The sequence below is a fragment of the Salminus brasiliensis genome, chromosome 1 (genome assembly GCF_030463535.1).
Source record: "Salminus brasiliensis chromosome 1, fSalBra1.hap2, whole genome shotgun sequence".
Taxonomy (NCBI): Eukaryota; Metazoa; Chordata; class Actinopteri; order Characiformes; family Bryconidae; genus Salminus; species Salminus brasiliensis.
This window is the reverse complement of record NC_132878.1, coordinates 53,045,400-53,073,145: the sequence shown is the minus strand read 5'-3', so window position 1 is coordinate 53,073,145 and position 27,746 is coordinate 53,045,400. Positions and strand designations below refer to the sequence as shown.

The 27,746-nt window shown below is 42.3% G+C and overlaps 2 protein-coding genes across 3 annotated transcripts; one reads left to right on the top strand and one right to left on the bottom strand.

The window, feature by feature from the left end:
* The first annotated feature begins 98 nt into the window (after positions 1–98).
* chst14 (carbohydrate (N-acetylgalactosamine 4-0) sulfotransferase 14) lies at positions 99–11,477 on the top strand. The gene is made up of 2 exons (XM_072682642.1): positions 99–549; positions 7,361–11,477. Exons 1-2 carry the CDS (start codon positions 289–291, stop codon positions 8,189–8,191), a joined length of 1,092 nt encoding a protein of 363 aa, XP_072538743.1. The 5' UTR covers positions 99–288; the 3' UTR covers positions 8,192–11,477.
* cep135 (centrosomal protein 135) lies at positions 11,319–26,216 on the bottom strand. Of its 2 annotated transcripts, XM_072682640.1 has the most exons (26): positions 25,801–26,216; positions 24,593–24,736; positions 24,269–24,459; positions 23,943–24,110; positions 23,663–23,807; positions 23,468–23,552; positions 22,124–22,252; positions 21,707–21,922; positions 21,488–21,553; positions 20,650–20,800; positions 19,882–20,114; positions 19,495–19,650; positions 18,845–18,988; positions 18,603–18,680; positions 18,303–18,454; positions 18,037–18,152; positions 17,350–17,504; positions 17,087–17,142; positions 16,027–16,195; positions 15,813–15,923; positions 15,290–15,475; positions 14,780–14,989; positions 14,236–14,438; positions 12,769–12,873; positions 12,468–12,623; positions 11,319–12,060 (listed from the first exon to the last, which is right to left on the bottom strand). In XM_072682640.1, exons 2-26 carry the CDS (start codon positions 24,703–24,705, stop codon positions 12,039–12,041), a joined length of 3,516 nt encoding a protein of 1,171 aa, XP_072538741.1. In that variant the 5' UTR covers positions 24,706–24,736; positions 25,801–26,216; the 3' UTR covers positions 11,319–12,038. The 2 variants fall into 2 exon arrangements, with proteins under 2 accessions (XP_072538741.1, XP_072538742.1); XM_072682641.1 differs by lacking the exon at positions 11,319–12,060 and having other exon boundaries at positions 12,464–12,623.
* Positions 26,217–27,746: the final 1,530 nt, after the last annotated feature.

Below are 27,746 nucleotides of genomic sequence, written 5' to 3'. Positions count from 1 at the left end.
TTCACATACGTGTGTTTTCCTTATTATTTTTTTATATTTGAAGTATATGAAAACAAAGCCTGCCTCTTTCTCCGCCCCCGCTTAAACAACTACATTTCCCATGATGCACGGCGTCTCTAGACTTTTTTTTGGAAGAAGAAGTGAAAAGTTGTGCGGACGCGAGGAGGAATGGGTCTGTGTTAATCCTGCGACGCTCATTTTTTATATCCCGAGAGAACAAAGAGGCCAGAAAACACACACACACACACACACACCGCCTCAAAACGGGGGACAGGAGAGCGGTTGGCCATGCCGCCCCGGAGAGCGGAGAGCGGGCTGAAGCGGGTTAGTGTGTCTCGGAGCCGCTCGGTGCTGAGCTCCGGTCGACACTCGGCCGTCCTGCCCTCCGTGCTCACTTTCGCCGTGATCGTGGCGTCCGGCGGCCTGCTGCTGCTCATCGAGAAGGGCATGCTGAACGGAGTGGACACCCCGCCGCCGCTCGCCAACGGCAGGAGACCGGACTTCTTCTCCAGCAAGCAGCAGGAGCCCGGTGTGGACGTGGAATCACAGGTAATCCGAGCTTTACCCCCCCCTCCCCTCTCCTCTCCTCTCCTCTCCCATCCACAGCCCCCCTCCTTACTCCAGAGCCACGGCGCACACAGCAGAGCTCCAGCACCACTGTGTAGACGTTATCACTACTGTACATGCCCTCATATTCCAGTTATGATATAAGGTCTTATTATTAATATAGGAACTGGACAGAGGTGTAAGTCACTGTATAATACGTGGATTACAGACTGTTTAATAAGTATAATAAAAAAATTAATGAGTAGATGTGTAAATATAGGGCTTAATAAAGTAGCTGCAGCACAAGCTAACACGTTTATCAGCAGAGGAAAATGGTCAGCCTCCAGAGTCAGAGGAGTGACCAGCCATACAGGAGTACATATGCTTCCCCCAGCATACCATAATAAATGGAATTTGCACAAAGGGAGTTTAGGACTAAATGTTATGGTTATGTAACAGGTTAGTTTAGCATCACATCCAGTGGAGTCCCACAGGGATCTATTTTAGGGCCTATGAAACTGATGTTAACTATAATTATAATGCAGTTATGAAATGGAGGTGTACCCAGGTCGTAAAAATCGGATAATAGGCTTTGATCCAAAGGACTGATCCGTTCCCGGAACCCAATTCTTGCACCGCCCGGTAGTCTTGGCTACTTAACTCGGGGTCAGACATTCTGCACATATCATAGCAAACAGCAAGACTCCCCCTATCTGCCCTCGTCAGCCAGTAATCCAGCTTGTCATCCTGATAAGGAGATCTGATTGTGGAGGGGCTGCTAGCTCCTCTTTAGTCTCACAGACTTTGAATTTCAGTCCTGAGCCTGAGGTCCAGCACAATTATTCATTGAAGTGACCAATATTTTTCAAAATTTTATCAAAATTGGGTTCATTTGTTCTAGTTTCTTTTATGAAGTTGATAACCTCAATCCAGATACCTTAAGTCTCTCCTAGGTGGTCAGGTTAATAGTTTATTAATTCAACTTCGGCTGATACTCGAAGTTCATGTATGTGTATCTGTATCAGAACAGATAAAGATGGATCTTGCGTCCCTACTTCACAGCAGTAGATGGTTGCACTAAATCAGCTGAAGTCGTGGCAGCTGTTATGCAGGATATTCAGGCTAATCTATTAAAACTGCTTGGGTTCAATCTGTGATTGAACTCCTGAACTCTGTAGTGGCCTACAGTACTCCTCCCTGAAGATTACATCCTTCCACATGCTGCTATTCTACCGCACTGCAAGATCTGATAGTGGGTGTATTGGTTCATTGGAACATTTGCGAACATCGCAGAGTGAACACATTATTTAGAATAGGGTCATTTATGTCTCTGCTTATTGGTCTGTCCTGCATTTGCAGCAGCCTCTGAACGCCTGCTTGATTTAAAGCTGGGCTTTGTCTGCACTACACAGTTTCATGTGTTTCTACTCTAGCACACCTGAATCAGATCAAGTGTAGAGAAACTATTAAACCCTACAGCTCAGGTGGACTGCAGGTGTTGGGCTAACACTGTTCTGGAAGGTTCTGAAAGTGACTGGCTGTGGGTGGGCAATACGATTATCCTGATGAATTGTGTCTCGGTGCTTAAAGAACCCTGGCCAACTGCATGTTTCATTAGAGAGAGCGAGTACAAGTAGTCCCAATGATCTTCCACCTCTGCTTAGCTACACCTTTTTTCACAGTCTACCCTGAGAAAAAAATGGTGCACATCATAGAAGAACTACCTTTGCTTACCTAAACAGCGGAGGTTCTCAGACAGGTCCTCAGGGATCTCCTGCCCTGACATAACGTGAATAATCTTTTTTCACATACGGTTCTAGGACGAGAACTTCAGTTGGTATAGAGTCTTTCTATTGTGTGATGATTCTTGAAACCTTTTCAAACATGGGAACCATAAGAGGTCTTTCTATAGTATCGCTCAAAGAACTATTTGTGGCAAGGCTTTTTTGTGTGCCTGACCGTCTTATTATACGTCCACAGCGGTTAGCTGATCTCCCGCTGTAATTAGAGGGACCTGGGGGCTCAGTGTTTTAGTTCTCTCTGATTGTTCTCTCAAGACTAGAACGTTTGTGCCCTCACTTCGTTTGGTAACCAAGCCTGGCTATTGCACCACAGGTCTAGTTGAGTTTTATCTGTAGAGACGTTCTTGCCGAAGGACAGGGGCAGGAAGCCTAGAGAAACACAAGAGACAGGAACTGGGTTGATATTGCAGCTCTTAGAAATATCAAAAGTTCTAGGACAGGGGTGGGGGGGGATTTCACAGTGTGATACCTTAAGCCAAACAGAGTAAGACTGTCTAATAGAAGGAGAGCTAATAAAGAGAGACAGTCTTGCTTGGTAATCCTCTACGTTGGAGAAATAGTTCAGATGAAAAACGCACACGTTAATGACCTGTTTTGATTATTATTGTAGGAGGATGGGTTCCTCTCGACCTGAGGGAGTTTTGCCATTGCCACTGTTGCCACTAGCTTGCTCGAAAAGAGGCTCGGACCTGGATCTCTGTAAAGCTGCTTCACTGTGAAAAGTATAAGGTTTTCTGTCCGTTTTTTTTATGTCAATTCTGAAAACACACACACACACGCAAGCTTGGCTGGAAAAGCCAGAAATCCAGTGCGTCTGACGATGCAGTTAAGGGGGATACATTGGTTTATCAAGTAAGAAGAAAAGCAAAATGGATTTTAGATTTCTGTTGGGGGACATAAGCAACTTATTACTTTTAATGAATATATTACTATTACGAATAATAATCATTCTAATAACTGGGGCACCAGTCCAGCTGGACAGCGTTAGTCTCATGAGTCACAATGGATGGGGAAACCTTAAGTAACATTACACCACAGTTAGTTCTAACCCCGCAGCGTGAGAGAACGACTGAGAGATGCTCTAGGAGTGCTGAGCGAAGCTCTTCAAGTATTACTCTGCCACATACACCCGTAACCTGGCAAAGATGTCCGTGCTTCCACAGGAGCAGCACAACCTAGCCTGGACTAGCATAAGCTTTATAGCCTAGCACTCGCTCTCCGTCACCCAAGTTCGGCTTCCTCGCAGCACTTTCCCTTCTGAAGTGTGGTTAGCTCTGGTCTAAGGTAGTCCAGTCGTTTAGCCCAGCGCCAGCTTTCAATCTAGCTTGGAAGCCCTCTTGCTTCCCTGGACACAGGTTTTTGAGCTCTTTTGAGCTTTGGCTCATATTTGGATAATAAGACTATAGAGGTTTCAACAGTATTTGAGGTTCAGTCTTTTCCACGTATCGAACTCTCACTATTCTACGTAAGTGAAAGTGAACAGTCTTCCGTTCTAGGGCATCGTTAAGAGGTTTCCTCCCTCTAGCTAATATCTGAATGAATATGAAACCTCCCACCTCATCTAACACACCATTTGTCTTTTCGGCTCTTGGTTTGTGGGTTGCGTAGTATGCCAGTGGCACTCTTGGCATGTGTATGCTCGGTTTTCTGCGCCATCCTCTACTAGCAGAGTCAACACTGCACGTTTGTGGATGAGTTTGTGAAGCTCACTCCCCAAAGCACAGAGCTGTGTTTGCGCTTCACATGTTCTTCCTTGAGCTCCAACGATTGCGGGCCTTTTCAGAAGCAACAGCAAACATGCAAGGAACAGTCCTACCTTTTTCCTGCTAACCACAACGTCCACTTTTAGAGTTGAGAGACAAAAAAAAAACACACATTGGTGGCTTTTATGGGCAAAACGCTCACTTCTAAAATAGGATGCAGTAAAAATGACCTCCCATAGGTTTCCAAGCAGCGTTGAGCTGTGTCCAGCTTTTGGGTTCAGAATGACGGTAAAACCGCAAGCAGAAAAACAGGCACGCATTCATACATGCTGGTCAGGGGGGGAAACGCGAGTAGTAGTAGAGCACGGATGGTGATTATTACATAAATTACACATATTTTCACACAAAGAGAAGACGTCTACAAACATGCCATGATTGCAGAAAACAGCGCAGACTGAAATACGCCTGTTCGGCAGTGTGTGAGATGTGGGTAATAGATCAGTGTGAGAAAGTGTTAGTGTGTGAAAAATATTTAACACATGAAGACATTCAGTGGTGTGTGGTACAGGTTATCGGTCGCTCGCCAGCATGATTTTGTCAGCTTATTGGGCTGCGAGTTGTGAGAAAGTGTTAACCACATTATCTAAATCTGAGTAGATTTAGACCATGGAACTGGACTGAACACGTCCATACACACAACACTGGAGTGAATGGATCAATAGTATTAATAGCCATAACATTAAAACCAGCGTAGGGTGAAGTGAGTAACATTAATGATCTCAGTAATACCATGGTTTCATTCATGTGGTGGGATATACTTATTAGGCAGTAAGTGAACAGTCACCTCTCTGTGGTGATGTGTTGGAAGCAGGATAAATGAGCAAGCGTAAGGATCTGAGACACTTTGGCTATGTTCAGACGGTCAGCCCAAATCTGATTTTTGGCACATCTGGACAGCCATAAACCACATGAAGTTGTGAGGTGGAGCCACCGGTACACCGGTTGTCTTTCCTTGGGGTAGGACCACTGCATACCAGAAAAGGCCCATAACTGGAAAAACTGGATGCTCTGACCCAGTGTCCGAGAGTCCACACTGTTTTTTTGCAAGTGATGAAATCGGATGTGCGTGTCCAGAGATCACAAACCTATCTGCATGGGTTGCTGTGGTCATGACACAGGTGCTAACTAGCTACTTTCTTGACATGCTTGGGAAAAAAGCATCTAAGGCTTCCAGACTGAAACGCATCTGTACAAATTTGATTGTACTGCATTTTAAACCACCTCCAGTGTGAACACTCGGACACTGGGTCAGAGCACCAAGGAAACCCCAAGAAAAAAAGACAACCGGTGTATCAGCAACAGAGTCATGAGGCTCCACCTCACAACTTACAGGGCTTTAAGGCTCTGCTGCCAAAGTCTCTGTGCCAGATACCACAGGACGCCTTCTGAGGTCTCCTTAAGGTAATGCCTCGATGGGTCTCGCTTTTAGTGACTTCAGATCAGACAACACATGGCTGAAATCACAATGTCAAATCGTATATTAGGGGAAGCTGTTGCTGTATTTAAGTCAGAGGGGAGATGGTGCATCATTTCTGGAGAAAACGATGATGCGCAGTGTTGGCCAGCGACAGTTCCTACATGTAGTTTTAAAGAATGTCTTCTGAGAACTGAGACAAGTACAACGTCCTCCATGTGTGTCTTGGAATAGACAGCCACTGGGTCTGCCAGTGGAATGCTGAGTGTAAATACTGATGTTTGTTTATGATGTTTCTGGCCTGTTTCATGCCCTTTTTCTGCAGAAACATCTGAGAAGGACAGGCACTTTAAAGAGAACAGAAGCTTTGACTCTCCTTTCTGCATCATTTTGTTAGCTGAAACCTTCGTAATTAGTCCATGTGACTGCAAAACAAATGGACTAAAGGGGCTAAAAAAGCTGTTACACCATTCCCTGTTTGCTTAAGTAGCTTAATGTTATGTGGTTGCCAGTGACTTTATATGGGTTGCGTTCTTCTCGCCCTCTCTCTCTCACACACAAAATTTTATATTTTTATATATATATATATATATATATATATATATATATATATATAAATAAAACAAATGCCTGTGAGATTTGTAAAATGTTCTGGCTACTGGCTGTTGCTTGGACAGCGCTGACTCCCATCACAATACAGCACATACTTTTAATTATACCATACACACTGTAGCAACAAATATAGTACACAGTCTGTACTGTTTTGAGAAACTACACAAACTGTGGGCGTGATGGGTGAGTCCAGGGGCCCTATTTTAGTCTTGTTGTGTCTCTGCTATCGTAACAACAGGAAAAGTAAGCCTTGCGCTATGCAAAACACGCAAAAGGCACGTGTGTTTTGGACGTAATGTGCAATAAACCTGCCTGCGCGTCACTTTAAGAGCCAGGTGCATTCTGACTTCGGTGGCTCGCGCTCTGCCTGGGAGGGCTTGCTGAAGCAGTGGAGCGCCTCACCTCTAGAATAATGATCTTTTATTTTGTATTCTGTTCATTGTTGATGTAAAAGTCTGCTGTTGATGACTGCATAGCTGGCAACTGGCACGTGCTGTGGGTTTGAGCACTGCAACAAGCGAGGGTCTACGCGCCCGTGTTGACAATTTACTGCCACAATAGCAGTGGACGTCTGACTGTTGACGTCTGCATAGGTCGTTTTCAGTGGCGCACCTGTGTTTTTTTCATTGCCAAGATAGCAACACCGTCTCGGGTGATCCGATCTTGAAGAATTGCCCTAATGCATAATGCTGTTCACACCTGGCATTTGAAATGCATCGCGGCCGCATTTCTCACATCATTTCCGCTGGAGGAGGGGCATGACGCACATTAAGATATGAATATAATAATAATAATAATACTGCCAGCCATGAGTATCACCTTAATAAATTAGGTAGTTTGTTACTGTAGCGTGCTCAGCTCGGCTGCTGTTGGGACGCCTCAAGACACTTTGGCATTCGCACCACGAAAAATATGTGGTCATATGCGTATCTGACCACATCTGTACTGTCAACGTGGATTACAGTGTGTCCTTGAGACGTGTTGTACCCCGTTTGTTGGATCAGATCACTCGGATGTGAACGGGGCCTATGATGCTTTTGGAGAAACTGCCCACATCTTTTCCTCTTGCCATGTTGGTACGAAACGCTGGTCATGGTCGTTTGTTCAGGTTTTCCCCTTTAATTGGTCATCCGTCATCTTTGTCTTGAGAAAACCCGAGCTAGATCCCTGCGTATCCAGTGTCATTGCTGTAGATGTTCTTAACATGATGTGCTTTTCTCCAGATTTTGCAGGAGATCCGCAACCGCACAATAAGGGCCATGTGCGGCCAGAAGAACACGGCTCGCAGCGTGTGGTCCCTCAGCCCCCTTCAGAGGAAGACCCTGCTGCAGCACATCCTGGTGAATGACGAGCACCGCTTCCTTTACTGCTACGTGCCCAAGGTGGCCTGCTCCAACTGGAAGCGCGTGCTGAAGGTGCTAAGCGGCGCCCTGGAGCATGTTGACGTCAAGGTGAAGATGGACCATCGCGCCGACCTCCTCTTCCTCTCGGACTTCCCCCCAGAGGAGATCCGCCACCGGCTGCGTCACTACTTCAAGTTCACATTCGTGCGCGAGCCCATGGCGCGCCTGCTCTCGGCCTACCGCAACAAGTTTGGGGAGATCGAAGCTTATCAGCGCAAGTACGGGGCAGAGATCGTGCGCAGGTACCGCAAGGGCCGCGCAAGGGACAAGAGGACGATAGCGGGAGACGACGTGACATTCACGGAGTTTGTGCGCTACCTGCTGGACGAGGACGTGGAGCACATGAACGAACACTGGATGCCCATGTACAACCTCTGCCAGCCGTGTGCTGTGGAATACAACTTTATAGGGTCGTACGAGCGCCTGGAGAGCGACGCAGCGTACGTTTTGGAGCGGGTGGGGGCGCCGGGGCACGTGCGCTTCCCTGAGCGCCAAACATGGTACAAGCCTGTTACGAAGGAAACTCTGCATTACTACTTGTGCAGTGTGCCCCAGAAGCTGCTGCGAGAACTTTTGCCGAAGTACATCCTGGACTTTTCCCTCTTCGGCTACCCGCTGCCCAACATAACCACTGAGTACTGTCGACACTAGCAAAGACTTAACCTGCTGTACAGCTCCGAATCACACCTTACATCTTTTTTACTGTATGAAAGTTTTAATGTTTTTTTTACTCTTTCTGAATTTTACATTGTACAGAATTGGGAGCTGATTTGATGACAACAACTAAGAGCTACAGTATTTAAGTAACCACTATTTAGAACTGGAATTACAGCACATCTTTAGAAGGAGGCAACGTTACTAACAAGTGAAATCTATTTATATGTAGATCATAAGCAATCATATTGTCATATATATATGGGTATAAGTCTTCAATATATTGTGCTGGGCACAAAAACTGTGATTTTATACAAGCAGGAGATTAGATGTGTGTTTGGGCACAGCTTTCAAGATCATCAGCTTTCTGTTGTGATTCACGAATAGTGTAGACCAGTGGCCACTTGCAGGTCAAGGGGAAGAGGGGCCAACAAATCATTTTCTGGTGTAGTGCATTGCCCTCGGAAGTAAGAACAAAAACACGTCCTGATTTTCTTGTCAATTTACACACTACTTTGCCTCAAAATATATAAGCAGGAATTTCAGTGAAAGGTTGCAATACTTCAACACAAGTTCATTTTATACCTCATACCCAGCCAGAGTGAGCTTATTAGCGTTTCAGTATTTCAAAAGGTAACGTACAGTACTCTTAAAAAGAATGAGCTTGGCATGGTTTAAGCTTCATGTTTAAGAATAAGCCCTAGGATGTTTTGTTGTTGCTGGATTAGGAGACCGGAGTAGTTTTCTTTTTAAGGTTAGTTTCAACAAAGCAATATTGAATATTATTAATGCACGCTTGTCTTCACATTTTTGATTCTGGTTTAATTCAATGGGTAGGTGGGCAATAGGACTATTATCACGTTGTGACCAATTACATCAGAATACACAATCTGCTTTTTCTGAGCATATTGTGGATTTTGCCAGTGCTTTAAAGAACACTGACCGACTGCATGTTTCATTAAAAAGTGTATTTAGTTAAATTTATTAAATTACACTTTATATAAAATCATTGTACTAAGTATGGAATACTGTTTGAATAATAATGTTTAAAATCTGCCACTATTGTCTCGTTTAGTATTTAAATATCTTGAAACAGTATTTTTACCATATGGCCCACGCTTGTTCTACATAGTCGTGAGTAACTTGAATAGTATCTTGAATAACTTCTAGTGAGTATGCCCTATGGGGTGTAAATTCATCCAGTGCTCACCATTTCATGGGTTTAACATTATATATTGGGTTTGTATACATGGGTTTAATATAATGTAATATTAACAGTGACAAATAAATTGGCCAGACTTGCAAGACTTGTTAATTAGCTAACCTAGCTACATACTTTCCAAACTTTTCACTGACCCTATAAAACAATGGATAATGGTATTCATTCCACAGCCATCCTGCTAGCAACTTTGCTATACATAATACAATTCTGAAAGCTTGTCAGGGATGCCCCAGTCATATTACAGTTACTACACTACATTCATACAATCAATGTTGAGGGGAGGTTAAGCTAAAGATTAACAAAGTTAAACAATTAAGTACACAAGTGCTGAAGTTCGTATTAATTAAGAGCCAAAGACAGACTCTTGCTAAGAGTAAAGCAGGTCAGTATAAACAGTGACCCTTTTCCTAATGTGAGCATCTGTTTTCCCCTCAACCAAGTCCCTAGAGTTCCCCAGAATTTTCATGTTAAGACTTTCAAAGGGTTTCTAAAGGTTGATTATGGGCTCCTAATGCAGCCTTTTAAAATAGCATCGGGCACTGGTCCAAGGCAAATAGGGAAGTTAAATTGATGAGTTGTTTAAAAACATTGCAAAAGATGGAAGGAAGGTCAAATGTCATGTATATAACCCAAGTCTCTTTAGCTTGTTTATTTCTTCATTTTATTTTTTGTTTCTTATGTTCCACTTACTACTTTTGTATAGTGTTTTATGACCAATTCAAACCTCTGTATCCCTTAGAATGAATCCCTTAGGGCTGGAATTGCCGAAAGCTTAGCACAAATATTATGTTTATATGATTGAACAAACATCACAGTGAGAACTATCCCTACCAGTTTAGAGTATCTCCGCAATAAGGCAATCTAGCTTTTGGCAAAATGGGCCCCAAGCTGTTTTGGTTACTGTGTATGTGCATGTACCAGTGTTATGACTGGCTGTCATGTATTATTCCTTCTTGAAAAGCAGTTCAGGTTCCTTATGGCTTTAGTGTGATTGGGCGGGTTAAACTGCTGTACATGAAATGTATGTAAATGTGTTGTTTTTTGTGACATTACAAATGTCCCAGATGGGCTCTGCTTGCAGCTCCGTTACCATATAAGGACCACATGGACTGGGGAGTTAACAGTACCTTTTTGAAACGACTTGTGTTTACATACTACCAGACTCTTATTTTCAAAAAGTGAGGCCCCATTATATTTTCCTATTAAACCTATTTTATTTGGAATAAGTCCACTCGCTCTGATGAATGCTAGCTCTGTTCTAAATCAGTATAGCGTTGTTAAACTCCTGTTAGTAGAATGAGATGTATTTGGAAATAGTAAAGTCCTTACGGCAAAATGCTGACATGTTTGTTCAAAGTATGCAATGCATTACCATGTCAGTACATTAAGACAGATTAAGAATGCAATGTCACATCCAAATAGAAAAATTGTGTCCTAATGCAAGAAAAAAAGAAGAACTTAAGCAGTAGGTGGATTTCAGAGGTACTATGACTACGGTCCAATCGACAGTCTAATGTCAACTATAAAAACAATCCAGTAGACAAAACTCAAACAGAATTGCTTGCCAAAGCCCTGGTCAGGAATGGAGGTGTCGGATGACAGATGAACACCCCTGACCCTCCTCTGCAGCAGTCTGGCAGCGTTCGAAGTGATTAAATTGGTTATTGGTGGATGCAAGTCTAGTGTAATCATTTATAGCAAGCTTGGCAATTTTTGGTTTCTAGTGTTTCCCAAGCTAAAACACACAAAAACAGCCCATTTAGGCTCTTAAAAGGTGTTTTAAGTAGCAGTAGTCTGTCCTTCTCTCTTTTAGGCAAGTTTTCTTGTATTCTGTTAAGCAACGTGTCTTTCATAAAGAATGTACTGTTGTTCAGAGAAAACCACTATTCTGAAATCAAGGAGTTATTTTTGTAAACTAGGTGTATGTTTATTCAAATGAATAAGTTAATAATTCAAGTAAACACAAATCATTTTCACAGCAGAGCATTGGTAACATGTTTGTATGTTCAAAGGAGTGGGTTCTCAGCCCTGAGTGCTATGGCCATATCCCAGTTTGGTCACCTTCACTGCCATTAAAAGCTCTTTAGCATATCTAAAGGTAACATTTCATATAAAAATACTGCAATTAAAAAAAAAGTCATTCGAGATTAATGCTACAAATATTACAAAATGCCTTGTTTTCAAAAAGTACATAAGTATCAACACATAAATATTCACATCTGAAACACAACCACACAAACAGACCTCCAATCCTTCAAATTATTAAGAAAAATCATAATTAGACACAATGTGCTTTTCAGTTTGGCTGTGGTGGCATGATCAAATGTGTATGCGTAAATAAATATCAGTGCAGTTTTAAAAGAGGGAAAACTTCTATGTAAAACGATAAAAGTTTTTTTTTGACTGTCAAACTGTAGGGGAGAGCCGACATGAAGACAAAAGCAAATAGGACTAATTCAGTCATTAAACTGTGACAAGAAGGAATCACAAACACAGAACACAAACATAAAAATGACTTCTCATACAGAAGCATACATATATACTGTATGTAACATTCAAGATAACAGGAATTGCCCAACCGTATGTTTTCCACTTTACTTAGTTCTTCAAACCTCGTCTTCTCTAGTCCTTAAAGCTCACACTTCTGAAATAAAGCAGAGGAACTGTTACCAGCAAGAGATTTTAGTGCTGCAGCAACTGAATACTTTAGTAACTAAGAAATAGCCACACCCCCGCCATGTTAGTGTTAACAGGTCAAACATTATGTTTGAACTAAATAGTTTAGTTTTGTCAGCAAATATATTTATTGCTTTGAGTTTTTAAGTGGCTTTTAAAACATAAGTTATTAGTTAACAAGACTTTTCATTCTGTACTGTGACAAATTTCCATATTTCCTACAGAAGCTCTCTGAGCAAGTTGAGCACTTGATAAGTGGCGGGTGGGGGTAGTTGCATTATGGAATGGTTAAAGGTTGCAGCACTCTGTAAAAAGGAGTTAATGCACAGAAAATTCAGTGGCATAAAAGGGAAGTCTGTACATGTATAGACTCACTTTTCTGATGATCTGTCAATTGAGCGTTCTGGTGTGCGCAAAATAGATCGCTCAGGGGAAGGAGGGCGGGGACTGAGAGAGGCACTGAGAGGTGAAGAGCTACGTAGCGAGGAGAAAGAGATACCCTGTCTACGCATCTCCTGAACTGCCCTCTCCCTGAGTGAAAGAGAGAGACAAAATAAAGAGAGAGGGGAAGTGGTGAAGAGTGAGCACTCCCCAACAAAATTACAAGTAGCTCTCATACTGACATCAAGTTGTGTCAGAGAAGATTTAATTTTCATGGACTACAAGAGGGGCTCACCTCTCAAAACGCTCAGTTGTCAGCTGCCTCTTCAGCACGTCCATTTCTGTCTGGAGCTGAGAGACCTTTCCACGCAGCTGAGAAACTTCTCTAGCATGACCTGTCCTGAATAAGCACAAACACACACCTTCAACAAGATCTTAACACAGGCTCACAATCAATGCCTACTAGAGGCCTCTTAGACCTCAAACTAATCACCACCATCTACAGTTGCAAGAAAAAGGTAAGTGAATCCTTTAGAATGACCTGGATTTCTCCATTGATTACAAATAAAATGTGGTCTGTAGACAGACACAATCTACCTAAACTTAAGACGCATTATGCAGGTCTTTTATTGAGCGCATTGAGTAAATATCCAGAGTGCAGGCTAGAAAAAGTAAGTGAACCTCTGTGTTAACGACTTCCCAAGAGTTCATGGGCAAAAGGGGAGATTAGGGGAGATTGGACGTTTGGGTTTCACAGGGGAGTTAAATAAGTATAAATAAATGTTTCTGCTTCAGAGTAATGCCTTGATGTAAACAACTTTAAGAAGACCTCAGAAGCTACAGATAAAACATTGCTACAAAAGCATTGCCAAAGACCAGTGTGTACATGAATCCATGGCTAGCCAAATTATCCGCAAATGTAGAAAAATCTGAACTGTTGGTATTCTCCCCAAGAGTGAGCTTTCTGTTAAAATCACTAGAAAAGTACAACGGGCAATCCTGAAACAGATGAGAAAGAACCAAAGGATATCAGCAACTAAGACCAACAGAAGACAATGACCCAAAGCACACCAGTAAATCGACTACAAAAGATTTATGCTCTGGAAAAGTCAGATTCCTGGCATTACCCCTATTGACATGCTGTGGCATGACCTAAGAGCACTGTGCACACAAGGCATTCCAGAAATACGGATTAACTGAAACAGATTTGCAGGGGAGGACTGGATCAGAATATCTCCTCAATTTTAGCTGCTGCTCCAGCCTAAAGGGGATCACAAGTATTTAAATTCAATGGTTAACTTACTTGTTCTAGTCAGCACGATGAATTGTTACTCAATGAGCCAAATAAAAGACATGAGCAGTACATCTGTTTGTATGTTATTAGTTTAGTTAGATTGCGTTTGTCTAGAGAGAGAGAGAGAGAGGGGGGGGGGGGGGTGTAGCGTGTACTGGAGGCACGTCATGACCCACTGTAAATTCTCTGGAAAATTACCTGCTCTATTCCCTCTATGGACTCACTCGGACATTACCCAGACTTTGTACTAGGGGGCTGGCAGGAGAATGTCCAGAACTGATCCAATAATTCTGGGTTACTGTGCAAGTCTAAAAGGGGCTTTCGACAATCAGACCCATCAATGCTACAAAATGTTTTTTTGGCAACTGTACAGGCAAAAATATGGCTCAAGGCATAAACAAGTTCATCTGCACTCTTTACTATGAAACTCTGTCTCACACTTTCAGGGTCACTCTCCCTGCCTCTTACGTTTTGCTGTCGGCAAGGGCCAGGCGGTCTTTGAGCACTTTTAGCTCCGATTCCCTCTCACTGGCACTAAGGTGGCTCTGGAACTCTTTTTGCCGGTTGGTGGAGAGCAGCGTCTCCAGGTTTCGCACAGTCATCTTTTCGCTGGCAAGCTGCTTCTTTAAAAGGTCTGTTTCTGAGCGCACATCCTCTAGCTCACCAGTCACCTGAAGTAAAGAACGACAGAGGGGTCAAGGCAAGCCAAGTTTTGTTAGCGGATTCTTTATTAAAGCTTTGTCAGCCTTGAGGGGCTGAGGCTGTACAGTGTGGTACTGGAGAGTCTACTAGTTCTGCTTCAAATGTTTATCTGGAAGAGCATAAAAGTGAGTTAATGTTTGTCTTCTGCTCTTGTGGGATATGCTGCTGTTGAGCCGTCAAGCTTTGCTATGCCCCATTTGCATTTCCAAACACTACAGTAAATATTGAGAGTGTGTGTGTGTGTGTGTGTGTGTGTGTGTGTGTGTGTGTGTGTGTGTGTGTGTGTGTGTATATACACCACATCTCTCACCCTCTCTAACTCCATGCTCTTGGTGGTTAGCTGCCGTGCTGTCAACTCTTTGCCGGAGTCCAGTTTGACACAAAGCTCTCGTACAGAAGCAAGATCAGCTAAAACGGAGGTTTTCTCTGCTCGTACTGTCTGCAGTTCTTCTTCCATCCGAGACATTGCCCGCGCTAGCGAAGATACCTGAGCTTCATATGCCTGCAGCGCATGCATGTGCTACACACAAACACAAAAAGGAGAGAGAACAGTTAATATTCTGCTTAATAATACAATACAAATGGCAGTATGTGTTTTCCAGCATATATTTATAAATGCACATCATCAGCAGGGATGCAATCTTGGATGGTAGATCTCAACACTTGACTAACCTAAATAGCTAATTAACAAAGACTGAATTAATTAAATTTGGTGCGACAAGAGTGAGTATACTAATCCAAAAAAGGCTGTGGCCTTCCAGGGGCCACTTTGTCACATATCTGGGGTAAATTCAGTTTATCTGCTTTTGCCCATGCATACCTCCTGTATCTCTTGGTCCTGCAACGAAACTCTCTCTCTGAGGTGTCTGCGCTCTGTATCGGATGAGAGCAGCTCAAGTTTGATGGAATTGTTGAGGCCTTCAGCCTGCTGCAGTTTCAGCTCACGTTCCTCTGCGTCCGAGTGTGCCATACGGAAGCGCTCCAACATCTCTCTGTTCTCCTGCTCCTGTAGCAGAAATATCAAATATCAGGTACACTTACAATCACCCAATGCAGTTTCTAACCCAATATCCCCTTTACTGACACGTTACTGTCATGTGTCAGGTGTTATAAGCAAAGAACAATTTAGCCCTGGTTTCCTAAATGCATCCCAGCACAAGGTGTCCTTCTTACACTATAAAGCCAGCAAGAACATTCTCAGATTTCAAGCAACTTAAGCAGCAGAGGTCAATTATGTTCTTCTAGCAAAAAATAAATAAATAAAATAAATAAATAAATAAAATCTTAAGTCACTTCCAGAGCAATTTGCTCTATCATAGAGGAACAAACCGTAACATCATTACCTTAGCTGCCATCATTTTTTCTATCTTGGCCACCTCTGAAATGTAGGAGTGAACCCTCATCTTCAGCTCATCCCTCTCCCTCAAGGCCTCTTCCATTTCTGTGTGCACTGCCTGCAGAAAGAATCATATATGGGTGTGTGTGTGTGTGCTCACTGGACTTTCACTGGTCATAGATACAGCTACATCATCTGCCCAACTGTCTGTGTGAGCGTACCTGGTTTTCTCTGGTCATGGTAGCAAGATCGTCCTGTAGTCTTCGGTTTTCTCTCAGTGCTATCTCTCGGTCACGGCTCACGGATGACAACTCCTCCTGTGACTGGTCTAGCTGTCTGCGCAGACTAGCAATCTCTCGCTCACGACTGTTAAGAACTCCCTTTAGTTGGCTACAACACACACACACACATACAAGAGTCATTCTATGTAGATAGCTCTATCTAATACATACAGGACAAACAAATACAAACACTGTGTGAGACATACTCTATATAGACAAAAGCATTGGAACACACTTCTTAATCATTGAATTCAGGCGTTTCACTCAGTTTCATTGCCATATGCGTATAAAATCAAGCACCTAGTCTGCCTTTAAGCATTAGTGAAAGAATGGGTGGTTCTAAAGAGCTTACTGAATTTCAGCATGATTTCTGTAATAGGACGCCACAGTTGCAACAAGTCAGTTGGTGAAATTTTGTCTCTCCTAGATATTCCACTATGAACTGAGTAATATTATTAAGTGGAAGTGTTTAGAAATCTCAGCAACGAAGTGACCGACCATATATAGTAACAGAGTGGGGTCTGTGCATAAAAAGTCACCAATGCTCTGCTGAGTTCCATCAGCACAAAGGCTGTACCCAGAAAGATTCATGATATAGGTTTCCATGGCCTAGCAGCTGCCTGGCAAGCCTTGCATCACCAAGCACGCCAAGACATCTTGGACAGGTGTATATGGAATCAGTTTGGGGATTTTTTTTTTCTATTCCAGCATGATTGTGCCCCAGTGCACAAAGCAAGCTCCACAAAGGCATAGTTGGGTGAATTTGGTGTAGAAGAATTTGACTGGCCCGCACAGAGCCCTTTGACCTTAACCCTATCAACCATCTTGGGGATGAAGTAGAATTAAGATTGTAAGCCAGGCCAACATCAGTGTCTGACCTCACCATCACTCTTCTGAATGACTGGACCACACTTGTCCATGTAGGTGTCCCAATACTTCCAATATGTCAAATTAGTGTATATCATTTCGAATGATCAAAAGATTCAAAATAGACACTCACTCTAAAGAGTTCTCCATTTCTGTGATGGTGAGTCGAACGTCTGTCAGCGTCTTATCCTGCAGAAGATGTAATAGTTATAATGTAAATAATGAGAACATGATAAATGGTAACCTCTAACCACTGAACGTTTTAGCATGGCTTTATCAGGCCTGTGCATTGCAAGTACAATTGTTTTTGTTGTAACAGCTTGTTCTTGCTTTAACCACTGTCTAGGAAATCAAATAGGAGGAGGAATTTAAAGAGGACTGGTTTATAATAACTACCTTAACGTGCAGTTGGTCCTGTAGCAAGACCATGCTCTCTGTCTTTTGGTCCACTGCTTCCTGCAGAACGTCCTTCTCACGATCCAAGGACGCTATGGCATTGTGGAGCGCTGCTACTTCATCTGTCTGAGAGGAGCCATGTCTACTCAGCTCAGCTAGACACACACACACACACACACACACACACACACACACACACACACACACAACAATTTCAGGTATGCTAATGGTCAGCAGTTTCTTCTCTCTCACAAGCACTTGACCTGCTAGCATGATGTTGACAACTAGATCTGAACACAGGAACCGTTCAGTTTGTGTACGTGTGCAAACTACATTTGGTGATTGCTTTTCCTGGGTCAGTCCACTGTAGTACTAGCAACAAAACTCTTTAAAAGCGGATTCAGTACCAATTGTGAGATCCTTTGCTGTATGCAAGAGAAGTAGCAAACTAGTGTGTGTGTGTGGTCTAAGTAGGTAAACAAGTAAGAGAAGTGAACTCAAGGTGAAGTAAATGTTAGCTGGCCAGTTCAAACAGAGATAAATGTGAATAAAATTAGAATTATAGCCAAGAGGGGTAATGAAAAAGGAGGGGGTGATCAGTGATTATTATATTTATATATTATTATATTTCATATATGCAATGTTTAGACACAGAAGAAGTTAGCATGATGAGAGAAAGTAACCTACTGATTTTGTCCTCCAGCTTGTCTATTTGTTGGTGAGCCACCTGTAATTCACTGGTTTTCACAGACAATCGGTGCTGAATGTCAGAGAGAGACTTCTCCATCTGCTCCTGTAGCAGCCTACACACAAACACAAACACACAATTCTCTATTGATTGACCCTGGGAAATCCAAACATTTGCAGAATATAAATCTTGCCACTCTGAACATCAAAATCATTCCCAGCACCAAACTGGGGGGAAAAAACAGACACATATGGTCCCTCATTACCTAAGTGCACTGTTCTCTGCCCTCTGCTGTACAGTCTCTTCTGCGTTTTGAAGCAGAGCTGCTGAGCGGGCCTTAAGCTCCTCCTCGAAAGTTACACGGCTTTCCTTCAACACAGTCACCTGGGTGCGCAGATCTGCCCGCTCTCTCTCTAGCTGAAGTTTACATGCAAAAAAAAATAGGTACAATGCATCAGAATGCAGCATCAATAAAAACACATACACAACCTCAGGAGTGCTAATGCTGGTAACAGCAGCAGTAATACTCTTGATATCAGTTGCATGCATGATTGGAGAACAATACCGTGTGAACAGTGTTTTCTAGCTCCAGTATTCTCATCTCCTCCTGCTCTCTGTCTGTCAGAGCTGTGGTCTGCGCCACCTGCACAAAAAAAAAACAAAAAAAACACACACACACAAAAACACACTTGCAGATTAACCTCAGGAACAGTCTAATACATTCAACAGTTTATGGTTCAAATAGCTGTACATTCACGGGCTTCTGAGTGGTTTAACACAAAATGTTTAGCACAAACTGACACATACCTTAAGTCTCTCACGAAGAGCATCCCTTTCTGTGGTCACCTTGTTGAGTTCAACATCTGTCTGTTCTCTTTCCTCTCTCACTCTCTGCTGTAGCTCAGGAGAAAATATCAGCTCCCTACGAACATTCTTCAGTTCCTCCAGGGCCTACACACACACACACACACACACACACACACACACACACACACACACACACACAGAGAGAGAGAGAGAGAGAAGTAAACAGACTCCTTATATAAACAGCATCTCTTCTCAAAAGTTATTTTATACACTTTTAAACAACTTGATTTTAATAATAACATGCTGGAACTGAGTCCCAAGTGGCGCAGCTGTCCAAGTGTCATTGGGAAATCGCAGATTGCATAGTTGGCCTTTGTCTCTCCCCATCACCTAGCATGATATTAGCTGTCCAATGATGGCACATTAGTGGAAGTTCAAAAAAGTAGCAGCTGGCTGGATTTATGCAAGAGGCTATGCACATGCTAGCCTAACACTGACAGCATTGTCCTGCTGTAACTAGTGGGAAACTGTAAATTACTATAATTGGAATGGGGGTTAGTCCTTAATGAGGAAGTCACCTACATGTGCACGGTATTTATGTTTGCTATATTCTCACTGGTGTTTTGAACTGACGCAGTGTGGTATGTCACCTGCTGATACTGTGCACTGAGCTGGTCTTTCTCAGTGGTTAGCAGTTTGACTTTAGTCTGGATGTCCTCCATGTGTTTTTCAAAGCCCAGCAGCATGCCTTGCAGCTCATCTCTCTCCCTGACAGCACGCAACAGCTCAGTCTCTGAACTGTCTCCCTGTAAACAGAAATCACACAGGTTGGGATATGAAAAGTAGATTTGTGCATGTAAACAATGCATATACTAGCCTACTGGGACAAAGTTTATTTTAACCTCTAAGGGTAATGCATCCACATATCAGTAACAACCAGTATCAGAGTTGTACAAGTTTATTTTCAGCGATTTAGTTTGACAAGCTAAAAGTAAACATGAACTAAGGCAGTTAATATAAGGTATATAGGGTCTCACTCTGGTTTGGTAACTCCCCCTCCCTCTGGGACTCCTGCCCCTGGACGGACTTGGAATGGGACTTCTATCTGACCCTCCTCTTGTCTTGCGGTATCTATCCGCCTCCTGTCTGTAGTGGTCTCTTTCTTCTTCCAAACTCCTCACAAAGGCATCAAGTCGAGATGGGGAGCGCTCTTTGCTGCACATTCCATGCCGAACACGCATACGCTCCAACTCCAGAATCATTTCTTTATCTAAGACAAAGACAAAGAAAGCGTGCCACTTAAGTAACACTTGTGCACACCATTACTATTACACAGAAAGAATCAATATCAATAATCAATATAAGAATCAATATCAGCCTTGTTCAAACTTGATACTTATACTCTAGTAAATAACTAAACATACAAACACTCCTGCTTTTATAGTAAAAAACAGATCCTGGTGTACTTGGAGATGCATTTATTTCACACTGTGTATTTTTCTGTTTTTAGGAGCCTTTAAAAGGCTATGCTTGCTGTCTTTTTGCTTACTTGAGAGTTTTATTTTCTAGCCTTTTTAAAAATATATATATTAAAACTTACTTATTATTTAAATATATATTAAAACTTAATTATTATGAACTTAATTAATCATCAAAACAATTAAAACAGAATCAAGTTAATTAATATAACCAACAGTGGCAGTTCTAAATAATAATTACAACTGATATACTACTTTTAAGTTATTGATGCTGCCATTTCTGTAGTCACCTTGCTCAACACTCACTGAAGAACACTTGCTTTTTACCTGCTTGTGTCATTTTCTCTACTTTCTCCTGGAGTCTCCTCTTTTCCTCCTCCAGGAAATTCAACAGCCCCTCCATTTTCTCGTTCTGTTTCTGCACCTCGGCCAGCTGATCCCTCAGACGGTCCTTCTCGTGATCCCCTTCTGCCGTGTCCTGGAACAACCAATCACAAGCTTTAGGCTCTACACAAATACCAATCAAAGCACATCACAATCTAAACAGCTACCTTCAACAGCAAATCAGGTGGCAAGCAATGCTACCTCCCAGTCACTAATATCAATCCTTGCCAAATGGGTTAAGCCATTAATTCTCCACAAAAGGCTAAGACTAAGACTATCACGGACAACAGAGGGCAGTATATACGCACAGAGATTTGTTTAAAGAACAATGTTACTGATGAAGAGCCAATTCAATTCAGCTGAAAAATTACATTTATTGCAGAGGCCACATTTAGCCTATATGCATCTCTGTCCAATTAGCCTACTTTCACTGTGTAATGTAAGCAATCCTTAAGCACCTTAATTTTTGTATGCCTAATAAATCAGTTATTGGGCATTCATGTAATGTTTGTTTTTTAACATATGTGGAATATACTAGAAATATTATGCTAATAAAAACTGCTCCCTTAAAAAAAAAACCTAACAAACAAAATTAAAATTAAACCTACACACATCAAACAGAAATAATATGAATTAGAAAAGTATTCATTAAGCAACCCACATTTTGTTCAAATCCATACAGATAGCAAGCCATACAACAACAGATGGCTAATTTCACAGCCCATTTCACATGACCATGTGGTAGACAGCAGAAATCTACAGGAGCCCTGCCTGTACGTACCCTTCTTAATTTAGAGATAACCTCCTCCAGGTCTTCTGTTTGTCTGTGCAGTCGCTGGATCTCTTTCTGAGGGCAAAGGCATGGGTAGTGTAAACAGACACATCAAGATAACTGAAGTCTACCACCATACACTACTCTGCACTATCAACACTGTCATTTTACCCAATTTAAGTCCATTCTAAAGCTGAATGTGCTCATTCCCCTCCTTTTTCTCCTCACCTTGGCCTCTTGGAGCTCCATGTCAGCAGTCTCCAGCACCAGCTCTTTGTCTCTCTCTAACTGCTGCGCTAGCTGGTCTATTTGGGTGAGCTCGTGGCACAGCTCTTGGTTCCTGGCGCTCAGGTCAGCTACCTCGCTTGAAACAGTCTTCTTCCTCTGCTGCAGCCCTTCCATCTTCTGTTCCAAGCCTCTATTCGTCTCCTGTAGATACTCGATCTGACAGAACAGGTTGCAGTGGGTGAGCCATTAATATGGGGTGAGAATCAGTCATTTCATTTTCAGCGAAAAGAGATTAGATAAGATATAATGCAGTAACGTCATTTATTACACACTTAGTTTTACTTTGCTTGAGAGTGAACTATCTACCTATCCAGCTTTAGATCTAAAAATATAATTTAATAGCATGCAGTTATTCACCTGTAGGTTTAGGTGAGCAATGAGCTTTTCATTGCTGACGTTCTGAGCCTCCAGAGATATGACATCATATGGTCTACCTCCATCTAGAGCCCGATTCAGACGCTCAATCTCTTTATCTCGCTCCTCTACCTGCAAAAATGTATTTTACCAGTTTAAAACATCTGCTTAGCATTGTGCCATTTATTTTCTTCCAACAGGTGCCAATTCTCAGTTTCTTATATGCAGTCCTCTAAGTGTTTTATATTTTAAAAACAGGACTATTAACTACAGCCTGACCACAGCAATCTACTGCTACTTTTATTGCCAAGGATTTGCATCCATGTTCAGTCAATGGGACCCAGGTGTTGGGAATGTAAAAGGTTATGGTTTTGAAACGCACTGCATTATAGCAATTTTAGCACTTTTAGCTGTAGTTGGCTGGTGCTGCAGCAGTGTGCAGCATGTAAAATGCTCGCTCTCTCACTCCCTTACTCATTTTCCTTAAGGTTGGACATTCTTCTTTTATTTTATGCTGAAGCTGTCTACAATAAATGCTTAGTACCTCACTGCCATTCCGGTTTAACTCACCCTTGTCAGTGGAAACGTGCCATAATTGTGGGTATTACCCCAGAAGAGGTGGAAAGTTTAACACATTCTGGCCCTAAACTGTCTGAACCAAAACTGAATTGGAATCACTGACGAAACCATGTAGGAAAGCTGTCACGTGATGCATGGACAATCAATGCCACAGAATTTTATGTAACCGTAACTGAGCATTTTATCACTGATGAGTGGCAGCTAGCATCTTGTGTGCTCCAGACAAGAGCACTGAACGAGATCCACACGGGTGCAGATCTGGCTGAGCTGTATCAGAGGAACAGTGGATCAAGAAAGATTCAGTTTTAGTTACTGAGAGCGTTCCAACATGGCCTTTGCTCCTGAACCGGGTAAATTCCTAGATGATCTGCTATAGCCACACTGTGTCAAGAATACTAGGGACGTTAGGACGTATCACTAGGTTTTTCCACCACAGTCACATTACAAAAATATATAAAATATATTGGAAATTTATTATGGATCATTACAAACACTCTGCTTTTAAAGTACCAAGCAGTCACACAGCGAGAAAAAAGAAATCATCTTAGAAATGCTGCATCAAGATGTACTGATAATTGTTCCATACTCACATCGCAGCCCTCTGAATCATAATCGATCCAGATCGGTGCCTAGAGATTCCCACCCCGACATATTACTACTGCAATACAGATTTATAACTAAAATTTTATTCTAAAATGTAAATATTATACTATCACACAAAAAGAAAGGTAATGATTACTTCAGCAAGATGTGCACACAGATACACACCTGTGTGTTGAGGTGTTTGATTCCTCCCTGGACTCTCTCAAGATCTAGCTTCACAGCAGTGACCTCTTGCTGCAGCTCCTGGATTCTAAAATATAATAATCAACTTCACTCACAGCTGTTTCAGCTAATCTTTTATGATTTTTTCTCTAAACACACAAATCTGACTCAAGAATCCTCATTTTTGTCTAATCGTACCTGTCATCAGCCACCTGCAGAAGATCAGCGATGTATGGGTCATCAGGCTGGGACACAGCTGGAGGGGTGGGGCCCAGGGAGGGTGGGAGGAGATCATCTATCTGCATCCGTTGGCGTCTAAAGGGGATTGGCCTCTTCTTCCCTCCTGTTAAATCAAACCGAACATTACTACAGCAACGTAATCTGAATCTGCAATTACGGTAACACAATGGTATTGCACATCAGACCATACTGCATGATCAGAGAGATCCTTTCAAATTTGACCAAGCCTTCTCCCTACCTGGAGTCTGCACTACAGCTTGCATGTTCTTCTCTTGGAGCTGTTGGATGCGTTCACTCTTAGCTTTGCTGTCTTTCTCCAGGGCACGGACCTTGTGCACATACTGATTATTGAGGAACTTCAGATCTGACGTCTCGTGGTCCAGTTTCCGTATGTATGCTTTCAGCTCTGAAGAATACAGGAATAAAGGAAAGAAGGATCAGAAACATCTGCTTGGGGTTTTATGTACTGCATAAAGAAGAAAGAACAAAACATGATTTCATCCCAGTTTTGTACTGAGTCGTAAGCCAGGACACAGCTGTTCAAGTCCAAGGCCGCCTACTAGCCTCTAGTAGTCCGATCCTTGTCTTCCTTTAGCTTGAGGAGTCCCAAGTGCAGCTCATTATTCTCTCGGACCAGGCGAGCGTTCTCAGTTTTATATGGCTCCAATAGAGCATCAAGATTTCGGCTCTCCTTCTCAGTCTTCCCAGCTGAGAGTTTGGCATTCCGAAGACTTTCAGTGGTGTGGACCAGATCACTGCAAAGACAGTATTACTTTTAAGACTTTTAAGGATTATGTAATTTACAAAACAGAGTTGCACACTTAATTTCACTGCTAACAATTAAGTCATAAAAGCATAACCTAACTGCTTCACATTATGAAAGCTTACCTGAAGAGTTTTTCTACCAGTGGCAAGGACTCGATGCCTAAGGGCTGCCTGTAACCCAACTGATCCAGCCGCTTCCGCAGATTAAGAAATTTCCGTTCTGCATTGGTACTCATGGTGACAATGTGGAGGAAGCCCAGTGGAGCCCTGTGGATGGGTTAACTTTACTGTTATTAACAGAAGGGCTTAAAAGACTGCACAACATAACAGCTGAACATAATAGTCTTAAATTCTGCACATAACCCACTCTTCCATCAACATTATGCTTTATGTCCAAGCCAATCACAACACTGACACTCTACATGCCAACATGACAAGTTTAATGTGCCTGCATGCAACTGATTCCACAGACCTAATAAAACACAAGGACATTTGCTTGATAGGGACAAGTGAAATCACCAGACCTCCATCTACAGTCTCAATCTGAAACAGAAGTGCCGAAATAGGCACACACAAACTCACAAACTCAAACTCACATGTTCCCCCGAGTTAGTGGAAGAAACCATTTCAAGAAACTGGTGAGAGGATTTGATTTGGCAGTCCATTACAAGAACATTAGCAGTGTCAGGATGTTGATCACCACCCCACCTAATTCCCAACAGTACTGGCTGGGGATACCATCACTCAAAACAAAACAAAACACAACACAACACAGCTCTACAGCTCAATGCTGGGGGGGGGCTTCATTCCACTCTAGCCCACGCCTGGCATTATTCATGGAGCCAACAGGTTCATCTTTATCCCCTCCTTTATCCACTCTACTCTATTGGCAGTACTTCTCTACAGGGACTAGACAAGCTGTATGTGTGTGTACGCAATTACACATCAGTATCAATCATCAGCAATGGGTGCAACCTGAAGTAGCTGAATGCATTCATTAGAAGGGGTGTCCACAAACCTTTGGACATATATTAGTGTATCTATACCATCGAGAGCTGCTTAAAAACCTATAAGGTTCAACGAGTGGACTGGCTCAGCACATGCAAGTACATAGAAGTGTTCTCGGGGTTAGCCATCTAGTTAGCTAGCACTTACTGATTTAGCTAGCTAGCTAGCTAGCTGGCTGGCTGGCTACCTGCCGGTCAGCTGCACAGCGTCAACAAAGCACGGAGCAATACATTTAATTAAGCCTTGAAACACCTTGAACAGAAGAAGTACACATATCTATAAGCTAGACAGCTCATTTATACAGGTAGCAAGTGGCTACGTACCTGATATATCGCTTGTTCTCGTGTTTCGTCTCCGTGTAGCTACTAGCTAGCTAGCTAACTAACTAACTAGCTAGCTAGCTATCTAGCTAGGATAACTGTCGTAACTAACGTTAAGTGGCAGCAGACTACGAGCTGGCTCAGCAGCGAGCTATCGTTGGTCAGCTAGCTAATGTAAATATTAACACTGGCCCCTTAGCTCGGCTGTGTTTACAGTACACCGCCCAACAACCCAACGTGAGCACGAAGACATCCTCTGGAGACACTAGCTAGCTATCTATCTATCAGCTAGCTAAAATAGCTACTGAAATCAGGGCTGTCGTCTTAGAAACAGCAAATTACACTGAGCCATGAATATGTGACAGTTTTCGTATTCGCCAGATAATCTGTGCTGTAGCTGTGGTGGTTTCCTCCCCTCTCTCTCTCTCTCTCTGTGTGTGTGTGTGTGTGTGTGTGTGTGTGTGTGTGTGTGTGTGTGTAAAGCCTGTCCGTCTTCCGGTGGCGCTAAAGCTGTTTAAAAACGGCGCCGAAGACAATCGCCATAGAAACGCGGTAGAGGCGGTGAAACAGCGCCACCTAGTGTAAACAACAACCACACCACCAAAAATACATTCTTCTTATTATTAGAGAACCAGACTTTATGTACACTGCTATACATGTGTACACTCCTAGAGCTACTCATCCAGCATTTCCTCTGAAATCTAGGGTGTAAACATGGACCCCACCTAATGATGTTGGAACACAGCTGTAAGGATTTGATTGCATTCAACGTGCGACTGCTCCAGAGTGCCCCGTTCTTTTGGCAATGTATTTTTTTTCTGTGGAGATTATACAAGCTGAGTGTACAACTGGACATCTGTGCCAGCAACATGTGCACCCTGAAGTAGCCAAATTTAGTCATTAAAAAAAGGGGGGAAGGAGACTTGAGCCTTGAGCATTGAGAACAGATTCTCCATTAAAAATATAGAAAAATATAGTCTAGGAGTTAATCGATTACCCGTCTGGAAAATCAACCTATAGTGTATTCTGATCACTTGTATAGTGCGGACAGATCAGATCTAGTGTTCCTAAACTAACCCCAACTGAGTTTCATGGACATTATTGACAAATGTTTGTTTTTAACCAGCAACCATAGAAAGCTAATGTATAGCCCCATGTTTGGCAGCATGGGCCAATCTGCACATAGGGCCTGTGTCATAGGGCCCGCATATAGAGCCTGTGTCATCTGCACATAGGGCCTATACAAATATGTGTGTGGATTTCCTAGGAGGAAGGAAGTTCAGAGCCCATGACACCAATCACAGAATGAAAACACATAGAAACCATAACATCACATTGTCCTTGTGTAAGAGCTGATGTGCAGCAAACCACACGTGTATAATGTTCTGTAGAGGACTTGCCACAAAGTCTAAATCATGTTATAGGCAGTCATCATAAAAAAAATATATATATTAAAGCAACAACAACAACTGAGATATTTTAAATAGGGTCTGGGGTCTGCAGGACCCCCGGAGTAATACGAGGATTAATTATGTTAGTGTAAGCAGTCTTTCACAGTGGTGCCGATCAGGGTCGCCAATCTGAATGCTCTTATAAATGGATTGTATATGTATATCGGGATCACAGTGTTGCTATGCAAATACAGCTAATTTATTCACTATATGAAATTGCAATTTGACAATATTATTTATTTATATATCTTTCCAATATTATTTATTATTTATTTATATATCGCTGCTACAGTTAATATCACGAAGTCACTTTAAATATATATATTAATCTTTTTAGATTAACCTGCCTATTCAAATATTTCTACAGCGTTTCTACATACGTCCCTCCTGTATATTTCTTTATGGTATTATATTTTAGTTTTTTAGTATATGTATAGATACATTATTTTATTTTGTTTATTTTTGTTGTTATGTTTGCACTGTTTTTACTACATATAT